The 26,607-nt window shown below is 32.1% G+C and overlaps 1 protein-coding gene across 2 annotated transcripts; it reads left to right on the top strand.

The window, feature by feature from the left end:
* Positions 1–326: 326 nt before the first annotated feature.
* LOC134692747 (protein Spindly-like) lies at positions 327–21,770 on the top strand. Of its 2 annotated transcripts, none has more exons than XM_063553256.1 (11): positions 327–401; positions 4,581–4,635; positions 5,935–6,102; positions 7,136–7,330; positions 8,295–8,444; positions 10,993–11,097; positions 12,280–12,390; positions 12,861–12,995; positions 14,581–14,693; positions 18,874–19,058; positions 21,365–21,770. In XM_063553256.1, the coding sequence occupies exons 2-11, from the start codon at positions 4,606–4,608 to the stop codon at positions 21,748–21,750; spliced, it is 1,578 nt and encodes a 525-aa protein (XP_063409326.1). In that variant the 5' UTR covers positions 327–401; positions 4,581–4,605; the 3' UTR covers positions 21,751–21,770. The 2 variants fall into 2 exon arrangements, with proteins under 2 accessions (XP_063409326.1, XP_063409327.1); XM_063553257.1 differs by lacking the exon at positions 327–401 and adding an exon at positions 402–511.
* The last annotated feature ends 4,837 nt before the right edge of the window (positions 21,771–26,607 follow it).

Raw genomic sequence — 26,607 nt, 5'->3', positions numbered from 1 at the left:
TGACTTTGCTACTTTGCCTTCTTCCAGTATTTGTTTAAAAATGGTTTGGTAAGCAATTAGTGCTTCATCTCCAGTATGTTTTATATGTTCTGCTCTTATCTGTTCCGGAATAAAAACCATGACGACTTTTTTATTAGTTTAAAATATTAAAAATCAGCTAATTTATGTCCAACATTTTCAGACAAATAATCTTTTTAAAATTCCTTTATTTTCTTAAACCGTTTTGTTTATGTGGGACATTTTTGTTCTAAGATGTAAAAAGAACAAGTTGTATTGTTTATACATATATATGAAACCATACATTTAAAAAAAAATCCGAGATCGGAATATAATGTTGGGTTTTAGGTATACCAAAATTGAAGGGCGGAAATTTCAAAATTTCGAAGACCAAACAGAGATAGGTAAACAATCACGAATAAAACAAACTAAACAAGAATAGTGATTAGAGATAAACGTGTCTCACCATCTTAACCACCGAGACATGTTTTACTTGTGTTGTAGCTGCGGAAGAGTACGAAATCCGTAAAGATTATTATATTTTAATACCATTTTTGTAGTCCAATTAATTATGGGCACTGGCTACGATTACATGGAAATGTAACAATAATAAAAATATTATTGTTACATAGGAGACTAAATGCCCAAATGTAAAGGCGGATAAGGAACCGAATAATTACGCATGTAACAATAATTACTGAGGCTACGGTTACATTGCGTTATTGTTACATGAAAAACAGCAATCATTAAACTTAAATCTTGTATAGTATTGTTGCCTTAATCTTGGATATGTACGAAATAATACTTGTAATAATGATAAATAATAAATATTCATGATCGATTAACAAATGGTGTTTAAATTGTTTTTTATAACGTATAAATGGTTTCGGTGTTTTAAAGATACTACTTTAGATAAGTAGTGCCAAAGGCGAAAATATAGTCCAATGGTTTGTTGTTGAGAACTCGGGCTGAGATAATCACTTTAAGTATTTAACAGCACACCTACTCGTATAACTGTCATTATACAATGCACAATGGATGAAGAGATTACTGTGACCAATTTTGTTTTGGGTGAAAAATTTAAAACTTGGGATTCGTTTGAAACAAAACTGAAACAATATCAAGACACAAATTTCATTCAGCTGTACAAACGCAGTTCTAAAAAAATGATTCATCTATAACAAAGTTTGCTAACTGTGAAGTAAAATACTGTGAACTTCTGTATACATGTTTCCACGGAGGACGTACATGACGTAATTTCGTTTCAAAATCATATGGAGCTCGTCCAAACCAAAGGTAAGTTATTTTAACCTTTAAGCAAATATCAATGGGTCATAATATTCAATTTGTTTCATAATTCAAAGTTTATCATCAAAAAGGGATATTGCAGAATGGAACTGTACAGTATGTGATACGGACGTTCACAGTGCGGCATCACTGGTGTGTGATGGGTGCTTGGAGTGGTTTCACCAAAAATGTGTCGGACTTAAAAATGCTCCAAAAACCACTTACTGGATATGTAGAAAATGTCATTGCAAATGAATAATTAAAGAATTTATATTTAATAATTTATGTATTGTAAATATAAAATAAATGTCTTTAGTTTTTATTATCTAGTACATTTTAATAGACCCATCGTATATTGCTGTTTTTCATGTAACAATAACGCAATGTAACCGTAGCCTCGGTAATTATTGTTACATGCGTAATTAATCGGTTCCTTATCTGCCTTTGCATTCCGGCATTTAGTCTCCTATGTAACAATAATATTTTTATTATTGTTACATTTCCATGTAATCGTAGCCAGTGCCTTAATTATGCCGTCTTGAAAGGCTATTCCCCATTTCCATTCTCAATTTTATTATAATTTTTTTCTTTGACGCTTTCAAGACGTCATAATTATTTGGACTACCATTTTTGCAACTATGGTCAATGACAACAAACCCAATGAACAATAATGAACCATAGATGTAATATCAATAGATAAAGCTCGCCAAAAGTTCCCCACTGTTCTCTATTGTTAGATAAAAAGAACCATTACTAAATTGACTGTCTTTGATGTTTTATGTGTGTTGACACAATTATGCTGTACTGGTCCACTTGATTGAATACAACTTGTATTCAATCAAGTTTCTCTAGCCACATCTCTTATCTGTTGATCACATGGACCAGTACAGCATAATAGATTTTCTTAAACATGTCTTCTTGAGTTATATCCCTTCTGTTGTTAAATTATGTCTATATTTAGCACACTTGACAGACAAATAAAATGGTAAAAAAATGAGTGAAATCGATCAAAAATTGTGCACTTTACAAGGAATATATTGAACTTCATTCAAAAATGTATTTTTTAGGCTTGTATCTTTATATTTTATAAAAACTATGTTCCTGAAAGTTCCCGAAACTGGGAATAGCACGTTGTTGAACTTCTAAAATACACCTTTTCTTTGATATGTTGATATGCTTCATTAAGGTGTCAATTGCGTCGAAATTTAGGAAAAAATAATAAGAAAGTACATTATTTTCCTTTTTCATCAAGTTTTCTACAGTATTAAAAGAGAAATTGTCTTTTTTTAAATCCTATTTATATTTTTCAGAATAAGTTAGTTGACAAATCATAGATATATTATTTTACATGTATATATTTTATGGCTAATTACAAAAATTATAATAAATTCATTCATGATGTTTATGAAATATGTATTTATAATTAAAGAGTTTTAAGAATTAAGGGAAATGACAAAACATGTATACATGTACATGTACAAGGCATGGAAAATACTTTTTGGAGCATACATATTTTTGACTTGTTCAATGTTTTCTAACAATTATATGATTGTTCAATAAATTTGCTTATAAAAGTAAGCATGCATTTTAAAGATAAAGTTTTTATATAAAATCTAAAAATATAAATATAATGAAAACGGAAGTTCTACCTAAAAAAGAAAAATATTCACATGTATTAGTTTCTTTTCGAGAATATTTTGTAATATTGTTTTATCTAAACAAATATTAATTTTGAGTTTTATTTCCTTCTGATTTTTAGCATGTTTAATTGCTAAGAAGGTTTTAATTGTCAGTTTTCAATTGTCGTGATTGTCAATCTGCATCTCAATGACCAACTGGTTCATTTCATTATCAGATAAGTGTGAAAACCATTACAACGCACATAGAACCTTTGCAGTCAGGGTTGAGCTTCATCTATCATGTCTATGGGTATTACATCTATAGATGAACCTAACAAACAAACAATTAATTATATTTATTCCATGATGGGAATTCGGGCCTCAAAATCACACCACAGACAATGACAGAAAAATAGGGAGAGGAACATTGTATTGTAGAAAACAGAACACTGCAGAAACATCTAGTTCTGCTTGCTGGAAATAGATCATGGTTGAGTCCATATACATTTAACATCAACATGATCAAGGATTTGTATAGTGTATGTAACATGTACATGATGTATAAATTTCTGTGCAATAGTCAATACATTATTTGGTACTAACAATTATCAAAAGAAAAGCATGCTAAATCAGTGAAAATGACCACCACTAGCTGAGACAGTGTTCTAGCCAGGATTTGAAAAGGGCAGGTGCTAGTCAGAAAAAGGGCAATTTTACGTGTTGATTATAATTAATGTCACTGAAAAAGGCAATTATTTCACAGGGAGAGAACTCTAGATTTCCTGACATCAGAATATGTTTGCATAGTAAAATATTAATCCTTTTACAAAAAGATGTATGTATATTTACATGTACATAAACTTAAGGAATATATATTGTGAACAGGTGATGAATAAGGGGAAGTAACTCATTTTGTTGATATCCACAAATTATGTATGACCTAAACTAAAGCTAAGTTAATCGGTGTTAATTTTCAATGTGTTTGACACCAAAGCTGTAAGGATATGCACTTAATTGGTTACTTAATTTGACAGTTTGCACAGGTAGCTGAACTTCCTGTTCATGGAAGAATTATGAATTTACAGGTATTCTAAAGGCAGAAAGTGCTGATTTTCCCCGGTATTAAAATGGCGAGGCCTGAGGGACAGCAGAAAAAAGGCACGGGCATCAATAAAAAGGGAAGGCGCTGAGCCCTGTTCAAACTTTGAAGCTAGAACACTGTATGACTATGAGAGATGCTTAAAAACCAGACTTATTTCATTTTATTAAGTAATACACTGTCTTGTAGCCATTTCATCGCATAATCTTCAATTTATGTTCTTGTTCAAACAGATCTAGACAGCAGAACAAGACAAAACCATACTCAGACATACAGACACATCCAAACTTCCAAGGACACATGGTCAATCATACCACATCTTCAAATTCTTTTTTTTAATTTGCAGGAAAAAAAGGTTATACTGATAATTAACTCATGGGCTATGCTTATTAGTGAATGTATGTGTTGTTAGCCATGTTAAGTCACTTGTTGAAAATTTTCTTTATTTGAATTCCTACATTAGTTATTTACTTATTCATCATGTTCATGTTATTCATGTTATTAAATGTATTATATAAGTATCTTGATAACCATAAGTTGTGTAAGTTCACCTTTTGCTTACATGTACTTTTTTTCAGAAATATATGGTTATAAAATAAAACCATGGAATCTAAGTATGAGAAGAAAATAGATGTAAGTACAACAGTTAACCCTTTCCTCCATGGAATATTTTCGTTTGTAATGCTTGATTCACCTAGGATTTTTCAGTCAGAAAAAAATCAAGTTTCACGCCTTGATGCATTGCTAAAATGAATATTTCATCTCAATGAAATTCCGTTCAGATATTCTCATGAATAACCTCTTTATAAATATTAGATACAAATTTTATTAAGTCTGATAAAGTTTTTTCATATGTATCAACTGAGGCACTACACAGGCATCAAAAGGCGTCATTATATATGGAGTAGAGGGGTGGCGTCAATATGGAGGAAAGGGCTATTTTCAGAATAAAATTCTGTTGACAAATGTTTCCCCTTTTCTAACTTTACCAAGTTTACTGTCCTACATGATCATGATGATTGAAACATGTAATCATATTTATTGAAATAAGATTGGGTATGGTTGTCAGTGAGATACCTATCAATCAAAGAATATATTGGTAGAACAAAGATGTGAACAATTTAGATACTTCATGTACTTAAAGGTCATTCACGGCCTTAAACAAACAGTGAAACACATAGTCACAAACTGATAGTGACATACCCTACATGAATAACATGTATATAGTTATAAATATAAAAAAATGTTGTAATCATAAACAGTTAACACATGGTAAACCTACCTTTATGACTGTTAAAAATTATGTAAGGTAATAGCCAGTGATGACATTACCAGTAAATAGTAGAAAAAAAGAGAGCAAAATGAAAATAATTCAAACAAACAAAAAACAATAGTCTGATTAATACTTCAATAATAAACATGATAAACGATTACTACAGACAGCAACCCACCAAAATTCAAGATAAGGGTAATTTTGTATAATCTTTTAATGCATTTTATTTGTAATTTTTGCTTGCTTTGCATGTTTTTAACCTAGATTGCTAATTATTTTTTAATTTGTTGTTTTACAATAGTTTTTTTGAATGGACCTTTTATATTATGGTAGGCATTCTTATTTTATTTTTTATGTAAGTACTTGAATCTAACACAGTATATGTTTTATGTTTTTGTCTTTGTTTTATTACCATGCTGAATGTACAGCGCCTTAGAGTAATTTTTATTTTTTATATAGGGCGCTCTATAAATTTTCATTATTATTATTATTATTATATGTACTGATATATAAGTATAATGTTTTGAATATAAAATTATCACTTCACAATACACACATACATACTGACATATAGCAATACATATATTTGAAATTACATGTATTATATTGTCTTTGCTGCCTCCATGTGTCATTTTATGTAAATGCTATCATTTCTAAAGGACCTATTACAAGAGAATTACCAATTGAAGTCATCGTTGCAAGAATATAAAAGCAAAGAAAACTGGTATAAGGAGGAAATTTCACAATATGAACAGGCATCAAGTCAGGGAAGATCTGATAAAAATGACAAGGAATTCAGAGTGAAAGAAGTAGAATTGAAAGAAAAGGTATTTTACACAAACGCTGAATATTTCATAATCTTATCACATGCTTATGATTTCTGTTATCAACATCTGATTACTTACATTTATACCATGCTTACAGCTGTATAGTCAAGGAATAACAGTCAGACAGTACTGTAGTTGAAGAGTTGCCACTGTCAATTGTAGATTTGACGGTCGCAAATGCAGTTTTACTGGGGACGCGTAAAACGGAGATTTACGACCGTCAAATCAAAATTGACGGTAGCAACTCTTCAACTACAGTACTGTTATTCTGATTCTTATGCATTAACATTAAAAGAAAAAATACGATAAAACTTGAAAAAATGTCTAAATATGTGAAATAATAAAAAATCCGCGAAACTTCATGAATGATTTTGGCACAAAGACTTCATGGCTAAACGTGACGTCATATAAATGAAAACTTACAAACTGGACGTTATTACGTTACCTGTACGCTTCAAATTCGGTTAAAATTACATTAAAACGGCGAACTTGAGTTAGGTTTTGTTTTATTTTAAATTATAAATAAGTAATCGAACATTTGTTGACTCATCAATTCAAAATGGCTGGTCCCTCCTTAGTTACGCCTGGTCAACTGTGGATTTGACGGCAACTTTTAGCCAATAAAAAAAATTGTTACATCTAAATTGCATTAGAATTGGAAATATTCAAGAGTGGCTTATTTTCACTAGTTTCCCACTTACACTATTATAAATATAGAATAATAAAGAAAGATTAGATTTACTGACAAAACGACATGAACATAAAAAATAACTAATTTGGTCCCAATAATCATAAAATTTGAATTCTTTGAAGTATGCTATAAATTTATAGACAGGTTTTCAATACAAACTATTGAGCTTCCTAAATGAGAAATATTTCTTAGTATCTGTTTGCTTTCATCTTCGCTAGCCAAGGGTTACGATCCACTCCCGCTCTCTGAGAGCGGGAGTGGATCGTAACCCTTGGCTAGCGAAGATGGTTTGCTTTTGGAATCGAGGATGTGCATATTCTTTATCTGTTTACTTTGTTACAGGTCAGTTCTTTAAGGCATGAATTGGAGTTAACTCAGCAGTCAGAGAAACAACATCAAGATAGGATAGCAGAACTAGAAAAGATTGTAGCTGATAATCAAAGACACAATGTGACATGTAATGATACAAAGGTGGACTGTGATGAAACTTTGGGAATAAATACTGGAGAACAGGTGGCTCAGTTACATGATGAAATTGTAAGTTTTATCTGACAACTAATAAAATTAAGAATGGAAATGGGGAATGTGTCAAAGAGACAACAACCCGACCATAGAAAAAACAACAGCAGAAGGTCACTAACAGGTCTTCAATGTAGCGAGAAATTCCCGCACCTGGAGGGGTCCTTTAGCTGGCCCCTAAACAAATGTATACTAGTTCAGTGATAATGAACGCCATAATAATTTCCAAATTGTACACAAGAAACTAAAATTAAAATATACAAGACTAACAAAGGCCAGATGCTCCTGACTTGGGACAGGCGCAAAAATGCGGCAGAGTCAAACATGTTTATGAGATCTCAACCCTCCCTGTATACCTCTAGCAAATGTAGAAAAGTAAATGCATAACAACATGAACAATATGCACATTTAAAATTCAATTCAAGAGAAGTCCGAGTCTGATGTCAGAAGATGTAACCAAAGAAAATAAACAAAATGACAATAATACATAAATAACAACAGACTACTAGCAGTTAACTGACATGCTAGAGCAGATTTTAAATAGAGACTGCTTGTGTACATGTTGTGTTTTTTAAATCTAATATTTTGTAGAATTAAAAATTTATAATTTATTTCTTTATTTCAATATTATCTCATTGAGCACATGAACGTTTTTTTATATATTTAATGAGATAATTGTAATAATCTTAACCCATAATATGATTCTTTAACGATATTCATGGATAAATTAATCTTCATCAGTAAATCAGGCATGTGCACTCTTTTTTATTTTAATGTCAGGTTTTAAATTTATTATTTTGTATACATGGTATAGCTTGTTTGAGGAAAAATATTAGATTATATATTTTGTTGCCTACAAGTATAAAAATAATGTCATGTCTGACCCATGAATGTTATGTCTAACTGATATTTCTAGGATTTAAATGATTGAGCTGCAGCAAAAAGCTGATTAAAGTCTCTGCAATTCTTTTTTTTCTTTCAGACAACATTAAAGGCCAAGTTCAGAACTGATAAAATAGAACTGGATTCTCTGAAGAAAGAAACTGACAAATTAAGATATGCCCTTTTGGAAAAGGATGAAGAACTTGTCAATGTCAAAACCGAATGTACAACTTACTGTAATTTGTTAGAAGTAGGTTTCAAAACATGATTTAAATCTAGCCATAATCATGATAATAGGAGGAATGTGTCAAAATATGGTTTAAATCTAGCCATGATATATGGGGAATATCTATCCACAATTTATAGTTTTGAAAAAGATATTTATCATTTTATAATGGCAATCTTTTAAATGTAATTCTATATTTAAAATAATTCCTTTCATGATTCTGTGCCTGAAGGGATTTCCTGATTTGACTGCCCGCAGAGTCCCTTTTCAAGCCTTATAAAGTCTATTTGGGGAAATTGTTGTTCTTTTTAGTTCACCTGGCCTGAAGGGCCAAGTGAGCTTTTCCAATCACTTTGCATCCGTCGTCTTTTACAAAAATCTTCTCCTCTGAAACTACTGTGCCAAATTAAACCAAACTTGGCCACAATCATCATTGGGTTATCTTGTTTAAACAAGATGGCCGCCATGGCTAAAAATAGAACAAAGGGGTAAAATGCAAAAAAACAAAGCATTTAGAGCAAATCTGACAAGGTAAAATTGTTTATCAGGTCAGATGAATCAGACAACCTGTTGTTGGGTTGCTGCCCCTGAATTGATAATTTTAAGGAAATTTTACTGTTTTGGTTATTATCTTGAATATTATTATAGATAGAGATGAACTGTAAACAGCAATAATGTTAAGCAATGTAAGATTTACAAATAAGTCACCATGACCAAAATAGTCAGTTGACCCCTTTAAACTACTGAGCCAAATGAATCCAAACTTGGCCACAATCATCTCTGGGGTATCTAGTTTAAAAAATGTGTCTGGTGACTCGGCCATCCAACCAAGATGGCCGCCATGGCTAAAAATAGAACATAGGGGTCAAATGCAGTTTTTGGCTTATAACTCAAAAACCAAGGCTTTTAGAGCAAATCTGACACGGGGTAAAACTTGTTTATCAGGTCAAGACCTATATGTCCTGAAATTTTCAGATGAATCAGACAACCCGTTGTTGGGTCGCTGCCCCTAGGAAATTTTGCTGTTTTGGTTATTATCTTGAATATCATTAATTATAGATAAGAGATAAACTGTAAACAGCAATAATGTTCAGTAAAGTCAAATTTACAAATAATTCAACATGTTCGAAATGGTCAAATGATCCTTTTAGGAGTTATTGCCCTTTATAGTAAATTTTCAACTATTTTTCGTAAATCTTAGTAATCTTTTACATTAATCTTCTCCTCTGAAACTACTGGGCTTAATTAATCCAAACTTGGCCACAATCATCTTTGGGGTATCTTGTTTAAAAATGTGTCCAATGACCTAGCCATCTAACCAAGATGGCTATCACGGCTAAAAATAGAACATAGGGATAAAATGCAGTTTTTGGCTTTTAACTAAAAAACCAAAGCATTTAGAGCAAATTTTACATGGGTAAAATTGTTTTTTAGGTCAAGATGTATACCCTGAAATTTTAAGATAAATCGCACAACCAGTTGTTGGGTTGCTGCCCCTGAATTGGAAATTTTAAGGAAATTTTACTGTTTTTGGTTTTCTTGAAAATCATTATAGATAGAGATAAACTGTAAGCAGCAATAATGTTCAGCAGAGTAAGACAATATGACCGAAATGGTCAATTGACCCCCCCTAAGGAGTTATTGTCCTTTTACATTTTTAACAATTTTCATAAAATTTGTAAATTTTTACTAACATTTTCCACTGAAACTACTGGGTATATTATAGATAGAGATAATTGTAAGCAGCAAGAATATTCAGTAAAGAAAAAACTTAAAACACATCACCATCACCAAAACACAATTTTGTCATGAATCCATCTGCTTCCTTTGTTTAATATTCACATAGACCAAGGTGAGCGACACAGGCTCTTTAGAGCCTCTAGTTTTATGATCTGAGTAATCAACAAATATTGTTATTCCTTTAAACAGTTTTGACAAATCTTTTAATGAAATAAGAATAAATGTGTTGACATCATTTTTATGCCCCACCTACGATAGTAGAGGGGCATTATGTTTTCTGGTCTGTGCCTCCGTTCTTCTGTCTGTTCCTTCGTCCGTCTGTCCCGCTTCAGGTTAAAGTTTTTGGTCAAGGTAGTTTTTGATGAAGTTGAAGTCCAATCAACTTGAAACTTTGTACACATGTTCCTTATGATATGATCTTTTTAATTTTAAAGCCAAATTAAAATTTTGACCCCAATTTCACGGTCCACTAAACAGAGAAAATGAAAGTGCATGTTCCAGGTTAAAGTTTTTTGTCAAGGTAGTTTTTGATGAAGTTGAAGTCCAATCAACTTGAAACTTAGTACACATGCTCCCTATGATATTATCTTTCTAATTTTAATGCCTAATTATATTTTTTATCCAATTTCATTGTCCATTGAACATGGAAAATGATAGTGCTAGTGGGGCATCCATGTACTTTGGACACATTCTTGTTTTTCCTAATATGAATGTTACAGAATAAGATTTACATTTTGTAGGTAAATTAGACAAAATGTGTTATCTCCCTTTGACTGTTAAAAATACCTCATATTTTAAAATTATTAACCATATTTGCCTTTTTTTACAACAGAAAGCCAGAATGGAAAATTTAGAACTGACCACACAGCTTGATGTTTTGATGATGGAAGATGAAGAAAAATGTCATGAAAAGAAAGGAAATTCACTTTTCTCTGAGGTTTGACATCAGTTCTAAAAACAATTGAAAAATGTAAAGAAATGTTATTAGTAGAGATTTCTTATATAATTTAAGGCCATAATAAATAATAGGTTTGTTTGCCCAAACGCTACCTACCCAGAAAAAAGCTGCCTAGTCAAATTCTTTTATTGTCCTGATTTGAAGAAGGTTTTTTTTAATCAAAAAGGCATGAAGACTTATAAACATCTGATACTTCAATTTCTTTTTTTGAAAAAAAAAGAAAATGCCTACCTACCTACCCATTATCTCAACCTTTGGGTAGGGTTTGGGCAAACCAAAATATTGTTAAGTGTGGCCTAAGCAGCTAGTCAGACTTTCTTGTCAATGACTTTGGGGAAAAACTGAGAAGTTTTACTGTTGTCATGGTTGTGATTCAATCTGGCACAAACTAACCTTGCATGAGAGTTAACCATGTTTTTTTCTTCCAGACTATACATTTTCATTTCAATCAAATATTAATAAAAATCAAAGAGGTAGACCTAGGTTAAGGGAAATAACTCTTAAAATCATCAGTACGTTTGTGCCAACCATTTTCAAAAATATATTCTAAGCTTCTAGGTTACATAGATTATTTTCAGTCTGTTTCAGGTAAATGCTTAAAATACATTGATGAACTTGACTTTTACAAACGCTTAACTGATTTAAAGAGTTATCTCCCTGAACCAAGATCTACCCCTTAAAACAAACTACATATTATAAGAAATTAAAAATCAAACAATTTATTAGAGAGAAAAAAAAACCATTCTGATTGAGGTCTGCAATAAAAATTGTCTCATAACACAATTAGTGTTCTCTATGATGATTTTAAAGAAGCATGGAATCCATGTATGTTCTTTAACTTTCAAAAAGGAAGACAATGGAAGTTATGATTATAAGTAGTAGATACAAATGAAGGTCTAACATACTACAAAATTATACAGATCTAAAACACAAATCACATGTTTATAAATTTTGGTCAGGTTCTCTAACATGAAAAAAGACTAATGAAGACCTGTTGGTGACCTTCTGCTGTTGTTTTTTCTATGGTCGGGTTGTTGTCTCTTTGATACATTCCCCATTTCATTCTCAATTTTAATTACGTATGATAACATTTAAGAAAATATAACCAGTTGATTAAAGCATGCTGACAGTACCTCACATGTTCTATTTCTCTATTCACAGCTTGATGATCGTAGAGTGGAAGCAGAAAAGACACTTATGTCCCAAAAGAACACATTTGAAACAATGAAAAAGAAAAATGAGGTGTTAAAACAACACAATCAGAAGCTGAAAGTTAGTAATAGCTAAGCATATATTTATAGACTGAATAATTAAAACCCTTCTTTTAGATATTTTCAGTTGACAGATTTATAAATGAAACTGTTTTACACATTTTCAGAAATGTTTTTATACTGGGTTAAAATTGGGTTAATAAACATGACTTTCAACATTTTCTGCTCTTTTAATGCTAACTTTTATGTCACAAATATTGGATAGTCATTGGAAGGCAGTTTTTTGTCAGCACCCGCCACCCAGACAGTTGTAATTGAGAAAGTTGCTCTGATACCCATCACCCATGTATTATAAATACAATGTGCCTTCCAATCCCCCCCCCCCCCCCCCCGCTTCCCTACATTTGTTTCTAGAATAGCCTTAATAAACTTGTAGATATCCAATTTTCTATAACTAGATGCAGTTATTTGCTGCTATGGGTAGAGGAAATGATGATTCTGAGAGATGTTATATTTATTTTCTATAATTAGATGCAGTTATTTGCTGCTATGGGTAGAGGAAATGATGATTCTGAGAGAGTCCAACAGCTACAGACACAGCTAGAACAGGAGAGAATAGAAAGACAACAGATTTTAGAAAAAGTTAATAAATTAGAAGAAAATCAGGTAAATTTAGTTCTACATTATTTAACAATAAGGAGGTTTCACTAATTTACTTCGTACTTTATTTGACCTTTTTAACTTTTTTGGATTCGAGTGTCACTGATGAGTCTATTGTAGACGAAATGCGTGTCGGGCGTATTCTAAATTTAGTCCTGGTAGTGGTATCTATGAGTTTATATACTAGTATGATAGAATCATTTGTGTTTTCTTATATCAGTAGCACTATCCAATCAGTGACAACAAAAGTATTAAATTTTACCTTTATATGGCATTTTGTGTATTCTATTGTGATATTTGCAAAACTTGATGCCTACTAATTTATCAAAAATTTGAGGTATGTTGCCAGGTTAGAATAACATATTTCAGATTTATTCCCCTTTTATTTTTTTCCGAAATTACTGACTTTTTATTTACACTTCAAGAACTATAAGTAGGCAAGGACTAATGTAGTTGAAATTGATAAATATTGCTTTGCACTATAAACCAAAAATCTAACTTTAGCATAATTTGTGTTTCACACTAAAAAGTTATAGTACTTTTGTAAAGCAAATATATCAAAATTTCATGTTACCATTAACTGAAGTTTATAATGACCCAATCAACTTTAGTTATACCTGATCAAATTAGAAGTGATGTTATTCAGATTTTAATGCCCCACTTACAATAGTTCAGGGGCATTATGTTTTCTGGTCTGTGCATCTGTTCTTCCCTCCCGCTTCGAGTTAAAGTGTTTGGCCAACAAGGTAGATTTTTTATGAAGTTAAGGTCCAATCAAGTTAGGGGCATTATGTTTTCTGGTGTGTTCGTCTGATCGCCCTTCCTGCTTCAGGTTTAAGTTTTTGGTCAAGGTAGATTTTGATGAAGTTGAAGTTTAATCAACTTGAAACGAAGTACACATGTTCCCTATGATATGATCTTACTAATTTTAATGACTTTTTAGATTTTTGACCCCAATTTCAAGCTTAGGTTCACTGTACATAGAAAATGATAATTCAAGTTTCAGGTTAAAGTTTTTGGTCAAGGTAATTTTTGATGAAGTTGAAGTCCAATCAACTTGAAACTTAGTATACATGTTCCCTATAATATGATCTTTCTAATTAAAATGCAAAATTAGATTTTTTGACACCAAATTCACAGTCCACTTAATATATAGAAAATGTTAGTGCAATTGGGGCATCCGTGTACTATGGACACATTCTTGTTTCCTCTTGATTTTTTGTAGATTTCACAATAACACTTATTTATTGTGTAAGCATTGCCCCTGAACTGTTGGCTTTCATTTAAAGTTACCACCATTGCAGGTATTGTATAGAAATCTTAAGAAAAAGGAATAAAACCAGTGAAATATTAGACCAGAGAAGGCCTGTATTGCAATAAACTTAACGGTACCAATTTTATTGCACCAGATGTGCATTTGGACAACACATGTCTCTTCAGTGATGCTCGTGGCCAAAATAATTGAAATCCAAAGCTTATATAAAAGCAACCTGTCCTTGGACAACATCTAAACTAATAAATCTCAATCTATGATTAGATGGCATATATATATATGAGATGAATATTTTTCTTTTCATTCATTATTTTTCAGGCAAAAGAAAAGATGACGGACAAGTTGTCAGAATTTTCACATCAAATAACACATCAAACTGGTGTTGATAAGGACTACATTGAATACTTGGTCAATATGTTGAAGTCTAAAGAGTAAGTAAGGACGACATTGAATAATTGGTCAATATGTTGAAGTCTTAAGAGTAAGTAAGGACTACATTGAATACTTGGTCAATATGTTGAAGTCTAAATAGAAAGTAAGGACTACATTGAATACTTGGTCAATATGTTGAAGTCTAAAGAGTAAGTAAGGACTACATTGAATACTTGGCCAATATGTTGAACTCTAAAGAGTAAGTTAGGACTACATTGAATACTTGGCCAATATATTGAAGTCTAAAGAGTAAGTAAGGACTACATTGAATACTTGGTCAATATGTTGAAGTCTAAAGAGTAAGTAAGGACTACATTGAATACTTGGCCAATAGGTTGAAGTCTAAAGAGTAAGTAAGGACTACATTGAATACTTGGTCAATATGTTGAAGTCTAAAGAGTAAGTAAGGACTACATTGAATACTTGGTCAATATGTTGAAGTCTAAAGTGTAAGTAAGGACTACATTGATTACTTGGTCAATATATTAAAGTCTAAAGAGTAAGTAAGGACTACATTGAATACTTGGTCAATATGTTGAAGTCTAAAGAGTAAGTAAGGACTACATTGAATACTTGGTCAATATGTTGAAGTCTAAAGAGTAAGTAAGGACTGCATTGAATACTTGGTCAATATGTTGAAGTCTTAAGAGTAAGTAAGGACTACATTGAATACTTGGTCAATATGTTGAAGTCTAAAGAGTAAGTAAGGACTACATTGAATACTTGGTCAATATGTTGAAGTCTAAAGAGTAAGTAAGGACTACATTGAATACTTGGTCAATATGTTGAAGTCTAAAGAGTAAGTAAGGACTACATTGAATACTTGGTCAATATGTTGAAGTCTTAAGAGTAAGTAAGGACTACATTGAATACTTGGTCAATATGTTGAAGTCTAAAGAGTAAGTAAGGACTACATTGAATACTTGGTCAATATGTTGAAGTCTAAAGAGTAAATAAGGACTGCATTGAATACTTGGTCAATATGTTGAAGTCTTAAGAGTAAGTAAGGACTACATTGAATACTTGGACAATATGTTGAAGTCTAAAGAGTAAGTAACATGAGTAAGGACTACATTGAATACTTGGCCAATAGGTTGAAGTCTAAAGAGTAAGTAAGGACTACATTGAATACTTGGTCAATATGTTGAAGTCTAAAGAGTAAGTAAGGACTACATTGAATACTTGGTCAATATGTTGAAGTCTAAAGAGTAAGTAAGGACTACATTGAATACTTGGTCAATATGTTGAAGTCTAAAGAGTAAGTAAGGACTACATTGAATACTTGGTCAATATGTTGAAGTCTTAAGAGTAAGTAAGGACTGCATTGAATACTTGGTCAATATATTGAAGTCTAAAGAGTAAGTAAGGACTACATTGAATACTTGGTCAATATGTTGAAGTCTAAAGAGTAAGTAAGGACTACATTGAATACTTGGTCAATATGTTGAAGTCTTAAGAGTAAGTAAGGACTGCATTGAATACTTGGTCAATATGTTGAAGTCTAAAGAGTAAGTAAGGACTACATTGAATACTTGGTCAATATGTTGAAGTCTAAAGAGTAAGTAAGGACTACATTGAATACTTGGCCAATATGTTGAAGTCTAAAGAGTAAGTAAGGACTACATTGAATACTTGGTCAATATGTTGAAGTCTAAAGAGTAAGTAAGGACTACATTGAATACTTGGTCAATAGGTTCAAGTCTACAGAGTAAGTAAGGACTACATTGAATACTTGGTCAATATGTTGAAGTCTAAAGAGTAAGTAAGGACTACATTCAATACTTGGCCAATATGTTGAAGTCTAAAGAGTAAGTAAGGACTACATTCAATACTTGGTCAATATGTTGAAGTCTAAAGAGTAAGTAAGGACTACATTGAATACTTGGTCAATATGTTGAAGTCTAAAGAGTAAGTAAGGACTGCATTGAATACTTGGTCAATAGGTTCAAGTCTAAAGAGTAAGTAAGGACTACATTGAATACTTGGTCAATATGTTGAAGTCTAAAGAGTAAGTAAGGACTACATTGAATACTTGGTCAATATGTTGAAGTCTAAAGAGTAAGTAAGGACTGCATTGAATACTTGGTCAATAGGTTGAAGTCTAAAGAGTAAGTAAGGACTACATTGAATACTTGGTCAATATGTTGAAGTCTAAAGAGTAAGTAAGGACTACATTGAATACTTGGTCAATATGTTGAAGTCTAAAGAGTAAGTACAGTGTTCTCCCCAGGCCGTTTTTTTTCGTTAATTTTTCTTGAGCCGCCATTGCACATTTTTGTGTAAACTACAGATTTGAACTGGACCAGATATGACAAAAATCTGCATATTCACGATAATTACTACAGATGATCAAATGGCACAGTAGATTGAAAAAAATATACCAATAGAGAAAACTACTCATTAACAGACTATTTGTTAGATACCTTTGGCTAAAAATATATATCATTTTGATGTAAAGATTAGAAACAACTGGGACTAATTCATTGAGTACCATGAAACAAAGAATTTTATAGACATGAATTGTACTAAATATTTAGTATTGTATTTATACAGGTTGCACTATAATAAACCATTCATTTATTTTACTAATAGTCTGGTATAGGTAGGGTTATTGAAACCACATATTTTTTTTATTTGGCACAAGAAGAAAAAACATAATTATACCTCATGCAACGGGTTGCGGAGGGTATAATGTTTTTGACCCGTCCGTCAGTCCTGTTTCTTGTCATCGCAACTCCTCTCAAACCACACAACCGAATTTCACGAAACCTTCTCAGATAATAAGGACATACTATGTAGTTGTGCATAACGACGGGAAACTGCGATTTTTTTTTTTTTCTAGGAGTTACACCCCTCTGAACTCATTTTCTTTAATGTACTACTGCAACAATTTGTCATCACAACTCCTCTCAAACCACACAACAGAATTTCACGAAACCTTTTCAGATAAGGACATACTATGTAGTTGTGCATAGCGACGGGAAATTGCGATTCAATTTTTTTTCTAGGAGTTACGCCCCTTTGAACTTATTTACTTTAATGTACTACTGCAACAGTTTGTCATCGCAACTCCTCTCAAACCACACAACAGAATTTCACATAACCTTTTCAGATAATAATGACATATTTCGTAAATGTTCATATCGATGGGAAATTGCGATTCAATTTTTTTCCTTGGAGTTACGCCCCTTTGAACTTATTTACTTTAATGTACTACTTCAACAGTTTGTCATCGCAACTCCTCTGAAACCACACAACAGAATTTCACGAAACCTTTTCAGATAAGGACATACTATGTAGTTGTGCATATCGACGGGAAATTGCGATTCAATTTTTTTTCTAGGAATTACGCCCCTTTGAACTTATTTTAATTAATGTACTACTGCAACAGTTTGTCATCACAACTCCTCTCAAACCACACAACAGAATTTCATGAAACCTTTTCAGATAATAAGGACATACTATGTAGTTGTGCATATCGACGGGAAATTATGATTCATTTTTTTTTCTAGGAGTTACGCCCCTTTGAACTTATTTGCTTCAATGTACTTCTTCAACAGTTTGTCATCTCAACTCATCTGAAACCCCACAACAGAATTTCATGAAATTTTGTAGATAATAAGGACATACTATGCATGTAGACATGGTAGATGTGCATATTGATAGGAAATTATTATGCAATATGTTTTCTTATACAATTTTTTTCCCTTACACTTATTTAATTTCTCCAATGACAATGTGGGGACATGGGGTATGTGAGCGTGCTCACTAAGGTTCTTTAATTCTGTAACTATAAATGAATAAAGAAAACATAAACTGAAACAACTGTTTTCATGGTTATAGTTTAATTGTATTCTCAGTAATTAAATTTGAACAACAAAAACATATATAACATAAAGGAAATTGAGCATCACAGCGACACCACAGATGACATTGCAAAAAAAATACAGTTATTTTTTTTACGTCAAATGTGATGCTTTGAATTTGAATTTGAGTGAAGATAAAATTGGCTCTTCTACATGCCATTAGGTTAACTCAATTTGTGACAGTAAAACAAACACAAGCTAAGCTTAGAAGACAAAACAGCTATCCAAAATCATACAAAATTTGAATTATGTTTCCACTCTTGATTTAACAATCTTCATATTTTGATTTCACTGGGGAGTTTTTACTTTACAGAGGAGAGATAGAAGATTTGTCAAGAAGATTACGTATACAAAGCATGTGTTTACTAGACCAGAAAAATAAGGTTACGGAAAAAGAGAGATTATTGTATGCAGCTGAGACAAAGAAGGATGAAATGTTGAGGAAGTTTCAGCAGTTAAAACTGGAAAAAGAAGAACTTGAAATAGAACTGAAACCAGGTAAGAGCTTAGCAACAACAAAAATATGAAATCAAAGCTTAATAAAAGATAGAATTGAAACCAGGTAAGAGCTTAGTAACAACAAAAATATGAGATCAAAGCCTATAAAAAGATAGAACTGAAACCAGGTAAGAGCTTAGCAACAACAAAAATATGAGATCAAAGCCTATAAAAAGATAGAACTGAAACCAGGTAAGAGCTTAGTAACAACAAAAATATGAGATCAAAGCCTATAAAAAGATAGAATTGAAACCAGGTAAGAGCTTAGCAACAACAAAAATATGAGATCAAAGCCTATAAAAAGATAGAACTGAAACCAGGTAAGAGCTTAGCAACAACAAAAATATGAGATCAAAGCCTATAAATAAATCAAGATATCTAAGTAAATGAATTTTAAACAAAGAAATTTTTTGAAGGCTGTACGATGACCTATAGTTGTTTACTTCTATGCCATTTGGTTTCTGGTGGAGAGGTGTCTCATCAGCAATCATACCACATCTTCCTCTTTCAATTAAGATATTTTGACAAATTGATTTGCTAAAGCGTTACTCTTGTAATTTCCATTACTAAGTAAAGCAAAACATATGTCCAAAAATGTCTTTTCTAGCTCACCTGGCCCAAAAGGCCAAGTGAGATTTTCTCATCACTTGGTGTCAGTCGTCGTCTGTCATAGTTAACTTTTACAAAAATCTTCTCCTCTGAAACTGCTGGGCCTAAATTTAACAAAAATTGGCCACAATCATCATTGGGGTATCTATTTAAAAAAATGTGTCCAGTGACCCGGCCAACCAACCAAGATGGCCGCCATGGCTAAAAATAGAACATAGGGGTAAAATGCAGTTTTTGACTTATATCTCTGAAACCAAAGCATTTAGAGCAAATCTTACTGGGCAAAATTGTTCATCAGATCAAGGTCTAACTGCCCTGAAATTTTCAGATGAATCGGACAACCCGTTGTTGGTTGCTGCCCCAGAATTGGTAATTTTAAGGAAATTTTGCTGTTTTTGGTTATTATCTTGAATATTATTATAGATAGAGGTAAACTGTAAACAGCATTAATGTTCAGCAAAGTAAGATACACAAATAAGTCAACATGACCAAAATAGTCAGTTGACCCCTTAAGGAGTTATTGCCCTTTATAGTAAATTTTTGTAAAGTTTTCGTAACTTTTTGTTATTTTGTACAAAAATCTCTTTTGAAACTACTAAAACAAAAGTAACCAAACTGGTCCACTATCATCATTAGGGTATGTAGTTTTAAAAGTGTGTCCAATGACCATGCCTGCAAACCAAGATGGGGGACATGTTAAAAAAATTGTACATAGGGTAAAATGCAGTTTTGGGCTAAAAATTCAGAAACCAAAGTATTTAAAGCAAATCTGACAAGATTAATTTGTTTGTTAGGTCAAAGTCAATCTGCCCTGAAAATTTCAAACCAATCAGGCATCCTGTTGTAGGGTTCCTGCCCCAGAATTGGTATACGTAATTTTCAGAAAATTTTGCAGCTTTTGGTTATTTTCTTGAATATTATTATAGATACAGATAAACTGTAAACAGCAATGATGTCCAGCAAAGTAAGACCTACACATAAGTCAACATGATCAAAATGGTCAGTTGACCCTTTAAGGAGTTATTGCCCTTTATAGTCAATTTTAAACAATTTTCATAAATTTTGTCAATTTTTATTCGTTTATGATATGCCCGTAGACCAAGATGAGCGACACAGGCTCTTTACAGTCTCTAGTTTTATTGAGTAATGACATTAAATGATGAAAATGGATCATTTCTTTAAACCAGCAATATTGAAACCATGTGCAAAATTCTTAATAATCATTTTTTTAGAAAAAGTTAAAGGAAAAGAAAAAAATAAATGTGTATCCAGATTTTCACAGGAGGGTAATTAATGTTCATCAGCATGATCAGATATACATTTGACTACTTTGAATAAATTTATTTTTGTACATTGTTTGTAAACCCCTCTTTTTTATCTCAATTTTATGGGTTTCTGATAGCATATCAGAAACTTTCCCATTTATTTATATGTGGACAGAGTGTATTCTCTTGTGAGCATTAAGCTACTGTAAATTAAGACATTATTGCGTGCATTTATTATTGCGATTTTGACTTTTTTGACTTTTGATTTGTGTAATATTGAAACAAATCATGTTCAAGTCATATACATTTTTGTAAATGGGAGTTCAAATTATTGCAGTTTTAACTCTGTTGCATTATTTTGCAATAATAAAAAAATTATGGTATGAACTAGCATTAACTGTCAATTATTTTATGTTTACACTTTTCTTTTAGAGATGAAAAAAGCACAGAAGCCAGTAGGAAGGACAGAGCAGATACCAACAGGCCTAGAAGGTATTAAAGAGAAAAATGTGTCAGTTTTACGAGAAAAAACAACAAGTGAAAACGAATACAGAGGTGCCGATAGAGAATGGGCTTTAAATCTATTAAAAAAGGTAGAAGAAGACAAAAAGAAAAATCAAATTAGGTCAAGGTCAGTTAGAATGTCAGATGACGTTGATGTTTTTGACGCAGATGGACACATGAATACAACATCTTTAAAAGATGATGAGAATTATAAAAGACTTGTTCGGGATAAACCTTCTCATGGCAAAGTAACTGTTTGTACAAGAAAAGCATCAGAACCAAAATATAAAGTTGATGATTGTAATACTCAATAAATATATATATATGAACTTCGTATTATGCAATAGATTTTTATTTATAATAGAATTACAGGAATTTTCCAACCCTCATATATGGGTCTGAATATGGGCCCTATATTGTTTCACAAAATCTAGGAGTAGGAATTGTACTACAATCACCTTGTTTGTTTGTACAATAAATATTTTTGTTACAATTTTGTAACAAACTATTAAACAGAATGACTTTGTATTTGGTCAGCAGATTGTTTGTTAGTGATGGCTTGAAACCTGACAGGCTGTGATCACTTTTTTTGCCCCACCTACAATAGTAGAGGGGCATTATGTTTTCTGGTTTGTGCGTCCATTGGTCTGTTCGTCGTACCGTTCATTCGTCCGTCTATCCCGCTTCAGGTTAAAGTTTTTGGTCAAGGTAGTTTTTGATGAAGTTGAAGTCCAATCAACTTGAAACTTAGTATACATGTCCCTTTGATAAAATCATTCTAATTTTAATGCCAAATTAGAGAATTTATTCCAATTTATTCCAATTTCACGGTGTACTCAACATAGAAAATGATAGTGCAAGTAGGGCATCCATGTACTATGGACACATTCTTGTTTTTATTATATATCTCCTATCTATACCCAGTTTTCAATTCTTTTAATTTTTCAGTTATTTGAAATGAACTTTTAATTTTTCTTCAATTACTTCAGCAATACGTATTGCACAGAATGACTTGATAATCAGTAATTCAACAGTGATGTGACAACTGTTTGCTTTTTGGATATGTCAGACACTAGCTTCATGTCTTCATATACTTTGAATAACTAGTGAGGGTATGCTATGCAGAACAATTTGTGCATTCTTGTTTATCAAAATGTTTATGTAGAGGAAAGGCATACACTTGCTGTGACTCAAGGTGAGTTATGATCAATAGTTTTTATTTGAAGATTTGACAAATGTAAGGTACGCAAATATTATCTCAAAGATAAATCCAGATTCCATCCGTCTTTTCCACAAAGTGTTCTCTGGACAGAAAATTTATCATACGTTTCAAGCAATACATTTTGTATTAAAATTCAATTTATTCTTTAAACAGGAGGCTGCATATTCCCAAAACTAATTCTTTTAAGTTCAATTAAAAATTATGACTGAATTCTCATCCAGTAAGTAGTAACCATGGTAACAGTAGTCTGGGATTTTTTTTATTATTGAAAATTATTTTTTCCAACAAAGTATTAGGAAAGAAGAGCCTTCACTTGAATAAAGGCTTGTATTTTGATACAAGCGTAGGGTTTTTGTCGAGCCTGCAACTTTTGTTGCAGAATGCTTGACCTAGGGATAGTGATTCGGCGGCATTAGCTAAGTTTTTTAAAAGCTTTATATTTTAGAAGGTGGAAGACCTGGATGCTTCATACTTTGTATATAGATGCCTCATATTACAAAGTTTCCGTCAGTCACATGTCAAATGTCCTTGAACTCGTTTTCATGGTTCAGTGACCACTTGAAAAAAAAGTTGAGATTTTTTATAATGTTGAATTCTCTCTTATTAAAAGTAATCGGATAATTATATTTGGTGTGTGCGTACCTTGCAAGGTCCTCATGCCCGTCAGACAGTTTTCACTTGACCTTGATCTTATTTCATGTATCAGTGAACAAGGTTAGGTTTTGGTGGTCAAGTCCATATCTCAGATACTATAAGCAATAGGGCTAGTAAATTCGGTGTATGGAAGGACTGTAAGGTGTACATGTCCAACTGGCAGGTGTCATCTGACCTTGGCCTCATTTTCATGGTTCAGTGCACCTGGTTATAGTTAAGTTTTCGTGTTTTGGTCTGTTTTTCTCATACTTTATGCAAGTGATCTACTATTTTTGTTGTATGTAATGATTGTAAGGTGTGCATGTCTTGAGGGTAGATGTCATCTGACCTTGACCTTATTTTCATGGTTGAGTGGTCAAAGTTAAAGTTTTTGAGTTTTGGTCTTTTTATCTAAAACTATATGCCATAGGTCAACTATATTTGGTGTATGGAAATATTTTATGATCTATATATCAGTCGCACAGGTTTTATTTGACCTCGACCTCATTTTCACGGTTCATTGCGCAGAGTTAAGTTTTTGTGTTTTAGTCTATTTTTCTTAAACTATAAGTAATAGGTCAACTATATTTGTTGTATCGAAGCATTGCTAGCTGTACATGTCTGCCTGGCATGGTTCATCTGACCTTGACCTCGTTTTCATGGTTCATTGGTCTTTGTTTAGTTATCTTGGTTAAAGTTAAGTTTATGTGACAGTTTTTAATAAAGCTTTATACTTAGGACTATCATCATAATATCAATGATAAGTACAGAAGGCGAGAAATTTCAGCGTGTGCACTCTTGTTCTGTCAATGGCTTGTAGCGGCACTTCAGTTTCCTCAACCAATAAAAACTCACAGCCACAATATAGCTAACAGTGATTAAAGTGGTAATAAACAACAACTGTCAGATCACTTATTTATATAATTGATGCATTACTTTCATATTTGTTTTTTATAATTATATACATAGATAATATGCATACATACAGGTTGATAGTTCGTAATTTTGTAAAGACACTTGTCTATTGTTGAAACCCAATGTTGATCTGTCGATAGGCATACATTATATAAAGCAATTGATCAATAAACTCATCATAGATACCAGGACTAATTTTTTTTTTATATACGGCAGACGTGCGTTTTGTCTATAAAAGACTCATCAGTGACGCTCAAAAAAGGCCAAATAAAGTACTAAGTTGAAGAGCATGGAGAACCAAAATTCCAAAAATTTTTGCCAAATCCAGCTAAGGTAATCTATGCCTGAGGAAGAAAAGCCTTAACATTTCAAAAATTCAAAATTTTGTAAACAGTTAATTTATAAATATAACCATATCAATGATAATTCATCATTCATGTCAGCACAAAAAGTGCTGACTACTGGGCTGGTGATATCCTCCAGGAAATAAATATCCACCAGCAGTGGCATCCACCCAGTGGTTGTAAATAAACTCATCATAGATACATGAGATACCAGGACTAAAAATTTTGTATATACCCCAGAAGCGCGTTTCGTCTATAAAAGACTCATCAGTGACGCTCGAATCCAAAAATGTTAAAAAACAAAAAAAGTACAAAGTTGAAGAGCATTGAGGACCATAAATTAGAGTTATCTTTCTTTGTCTAGAATGGTTGTTGAACCACCTAAAACCAATGCTTTATGAAATCTTTGAAAATTGGAGTTATCTTTTTTTGTCAAGAATAGTAATTGAATCAAAGTAAATCAATGTTATATACAATATACAATGCAATATTCACTTTACTACCAACTGATAAATTAACGCAATCTTAACTATTTAGTGATTACAAGCACTTTGATTATCATTCTAGGGTTATGCCCCTTTACAAGTGGAAAAATTGAAGAAATTGTTAGTATCTGTTCTCTTAACTTTAGTTTGTCTTTACTAAATTTAATAAAATGTGTATATAATGCTTATTACCTTAAAACTCAGTTTAATTTTAATTTTTGGCAGCTTCACTTTTACATTTCTTGAGTTATGTTCCTTTATAACAATATATGCTAGAGGGGGCATCATCTTTGTCCCTTTGGACACATTCCCCATTTATTTTTTTAGAAGTTACTATTAATTAATATTTCTTTTAACCATCATGACCATGACTGTATGACATTTTATATTTTTATATTTTATGATGTATTTAAATGAGTATTTATTGTTGCAAACTCCATTAGAAATTTGAATTGAGATCATTTTTGGTTAAAGGGTAAGGGGGAGGTGAAAAAAAATTGGGGTGAGGTGGGGGTTAATTTTTCTCATTTTAGATTTCAAAAATTAAAAAGAAAATTTCTTCAAATTTTTTTTTAGAGGATTAATATTCAACAGCAAAGTGAATTGCGCAGAAGCTAAAAAAATATTTGAAGTTCATTAAACCACATTCATTCTGTGTCAGAAACCTTTGCTGTGTCAATTATGTAAGTTTAGAGCTGAATCCAAATTTAGAGCTGAATCCAAATTTAGAGCTGAATCCACCTTGAATTTTGTGTCCATACTTGCCCAACCGTTCAGGGTTCGACCTCTGCTGTCGTATAAAGCTGCGTCCTGCGGAGCATCTGGTTATGATTCATAGGTCATTATTTTGTATGTAGGTTTCTTTTTCAATTACCAAAATCAAAATGTCTTCTACATTGGATGTATCAAAATTTATAGTTATTATGTATTTTATTTTTGCAATTCCATTCAAGTCTCAATATTCGCAATTATAATATAATCATTACAAACATTTATAAATTAAATAGTGAAGTATAGATTCACAGATTGATCAAGTTGATTCATCACATACACAGTCTTTGTGTAATTGCAGTTTTTGTCCGACAGGCCGTCATGCTCGATGAAAACCAGATTGTATTATAAGAAATCACAAATATTATCATTAATATTACAATGCATATATAATTCAACATCGTACAATTCCTATGTATATATTATCCTTAATACACCAAAACCATCTTTTGACTAAATGCACACAGAAAGACATTTTGAAAAGAGTCCTGGTGTGAAATATATGCAGTGAAAGTTGGCCTTTCACTTTTCTGTTTTGTATAGATGAAACCAACTGTAGCTAATTCTGTTTCGAAGGAATTAAGGTATGGATTACTTTATATTTTTTTTCCTTTTAGTTATTAAATCAATAATGGGATCTTTTTTTTCGGTGGTTTCTAACCCTTACCGAAAAATAAGCCCTGCGGCAAACATTTGCCGCAAGTTTGCAGCAAACATTGCTGCAAGCTTGCAGCAAACATTGCTGCAAGCTTGCAGCAAACGTTTGCTGCAAACTTGCCGCAACCATTTTACCATGCAAAT

Source organism: Mytilus trossulus, chromosome 12 (genome assembly GCF_036588685.1).
Source record: "Mytilus trossulus isolate FHL-02 chromosome 12, PNRI_Mtr1.1.1.hap1, whole genome shotgun sequence".
Taxonomy (NCBI): Eukaryota; Metazoa; Mollusca; class Bivalvia; order Mytilida; family Mytilidae; genus Mytilus; species Mytilus trossulus.
This window is presented reverse-complemented; position numbering and strand designations above follow the sequence as displayed.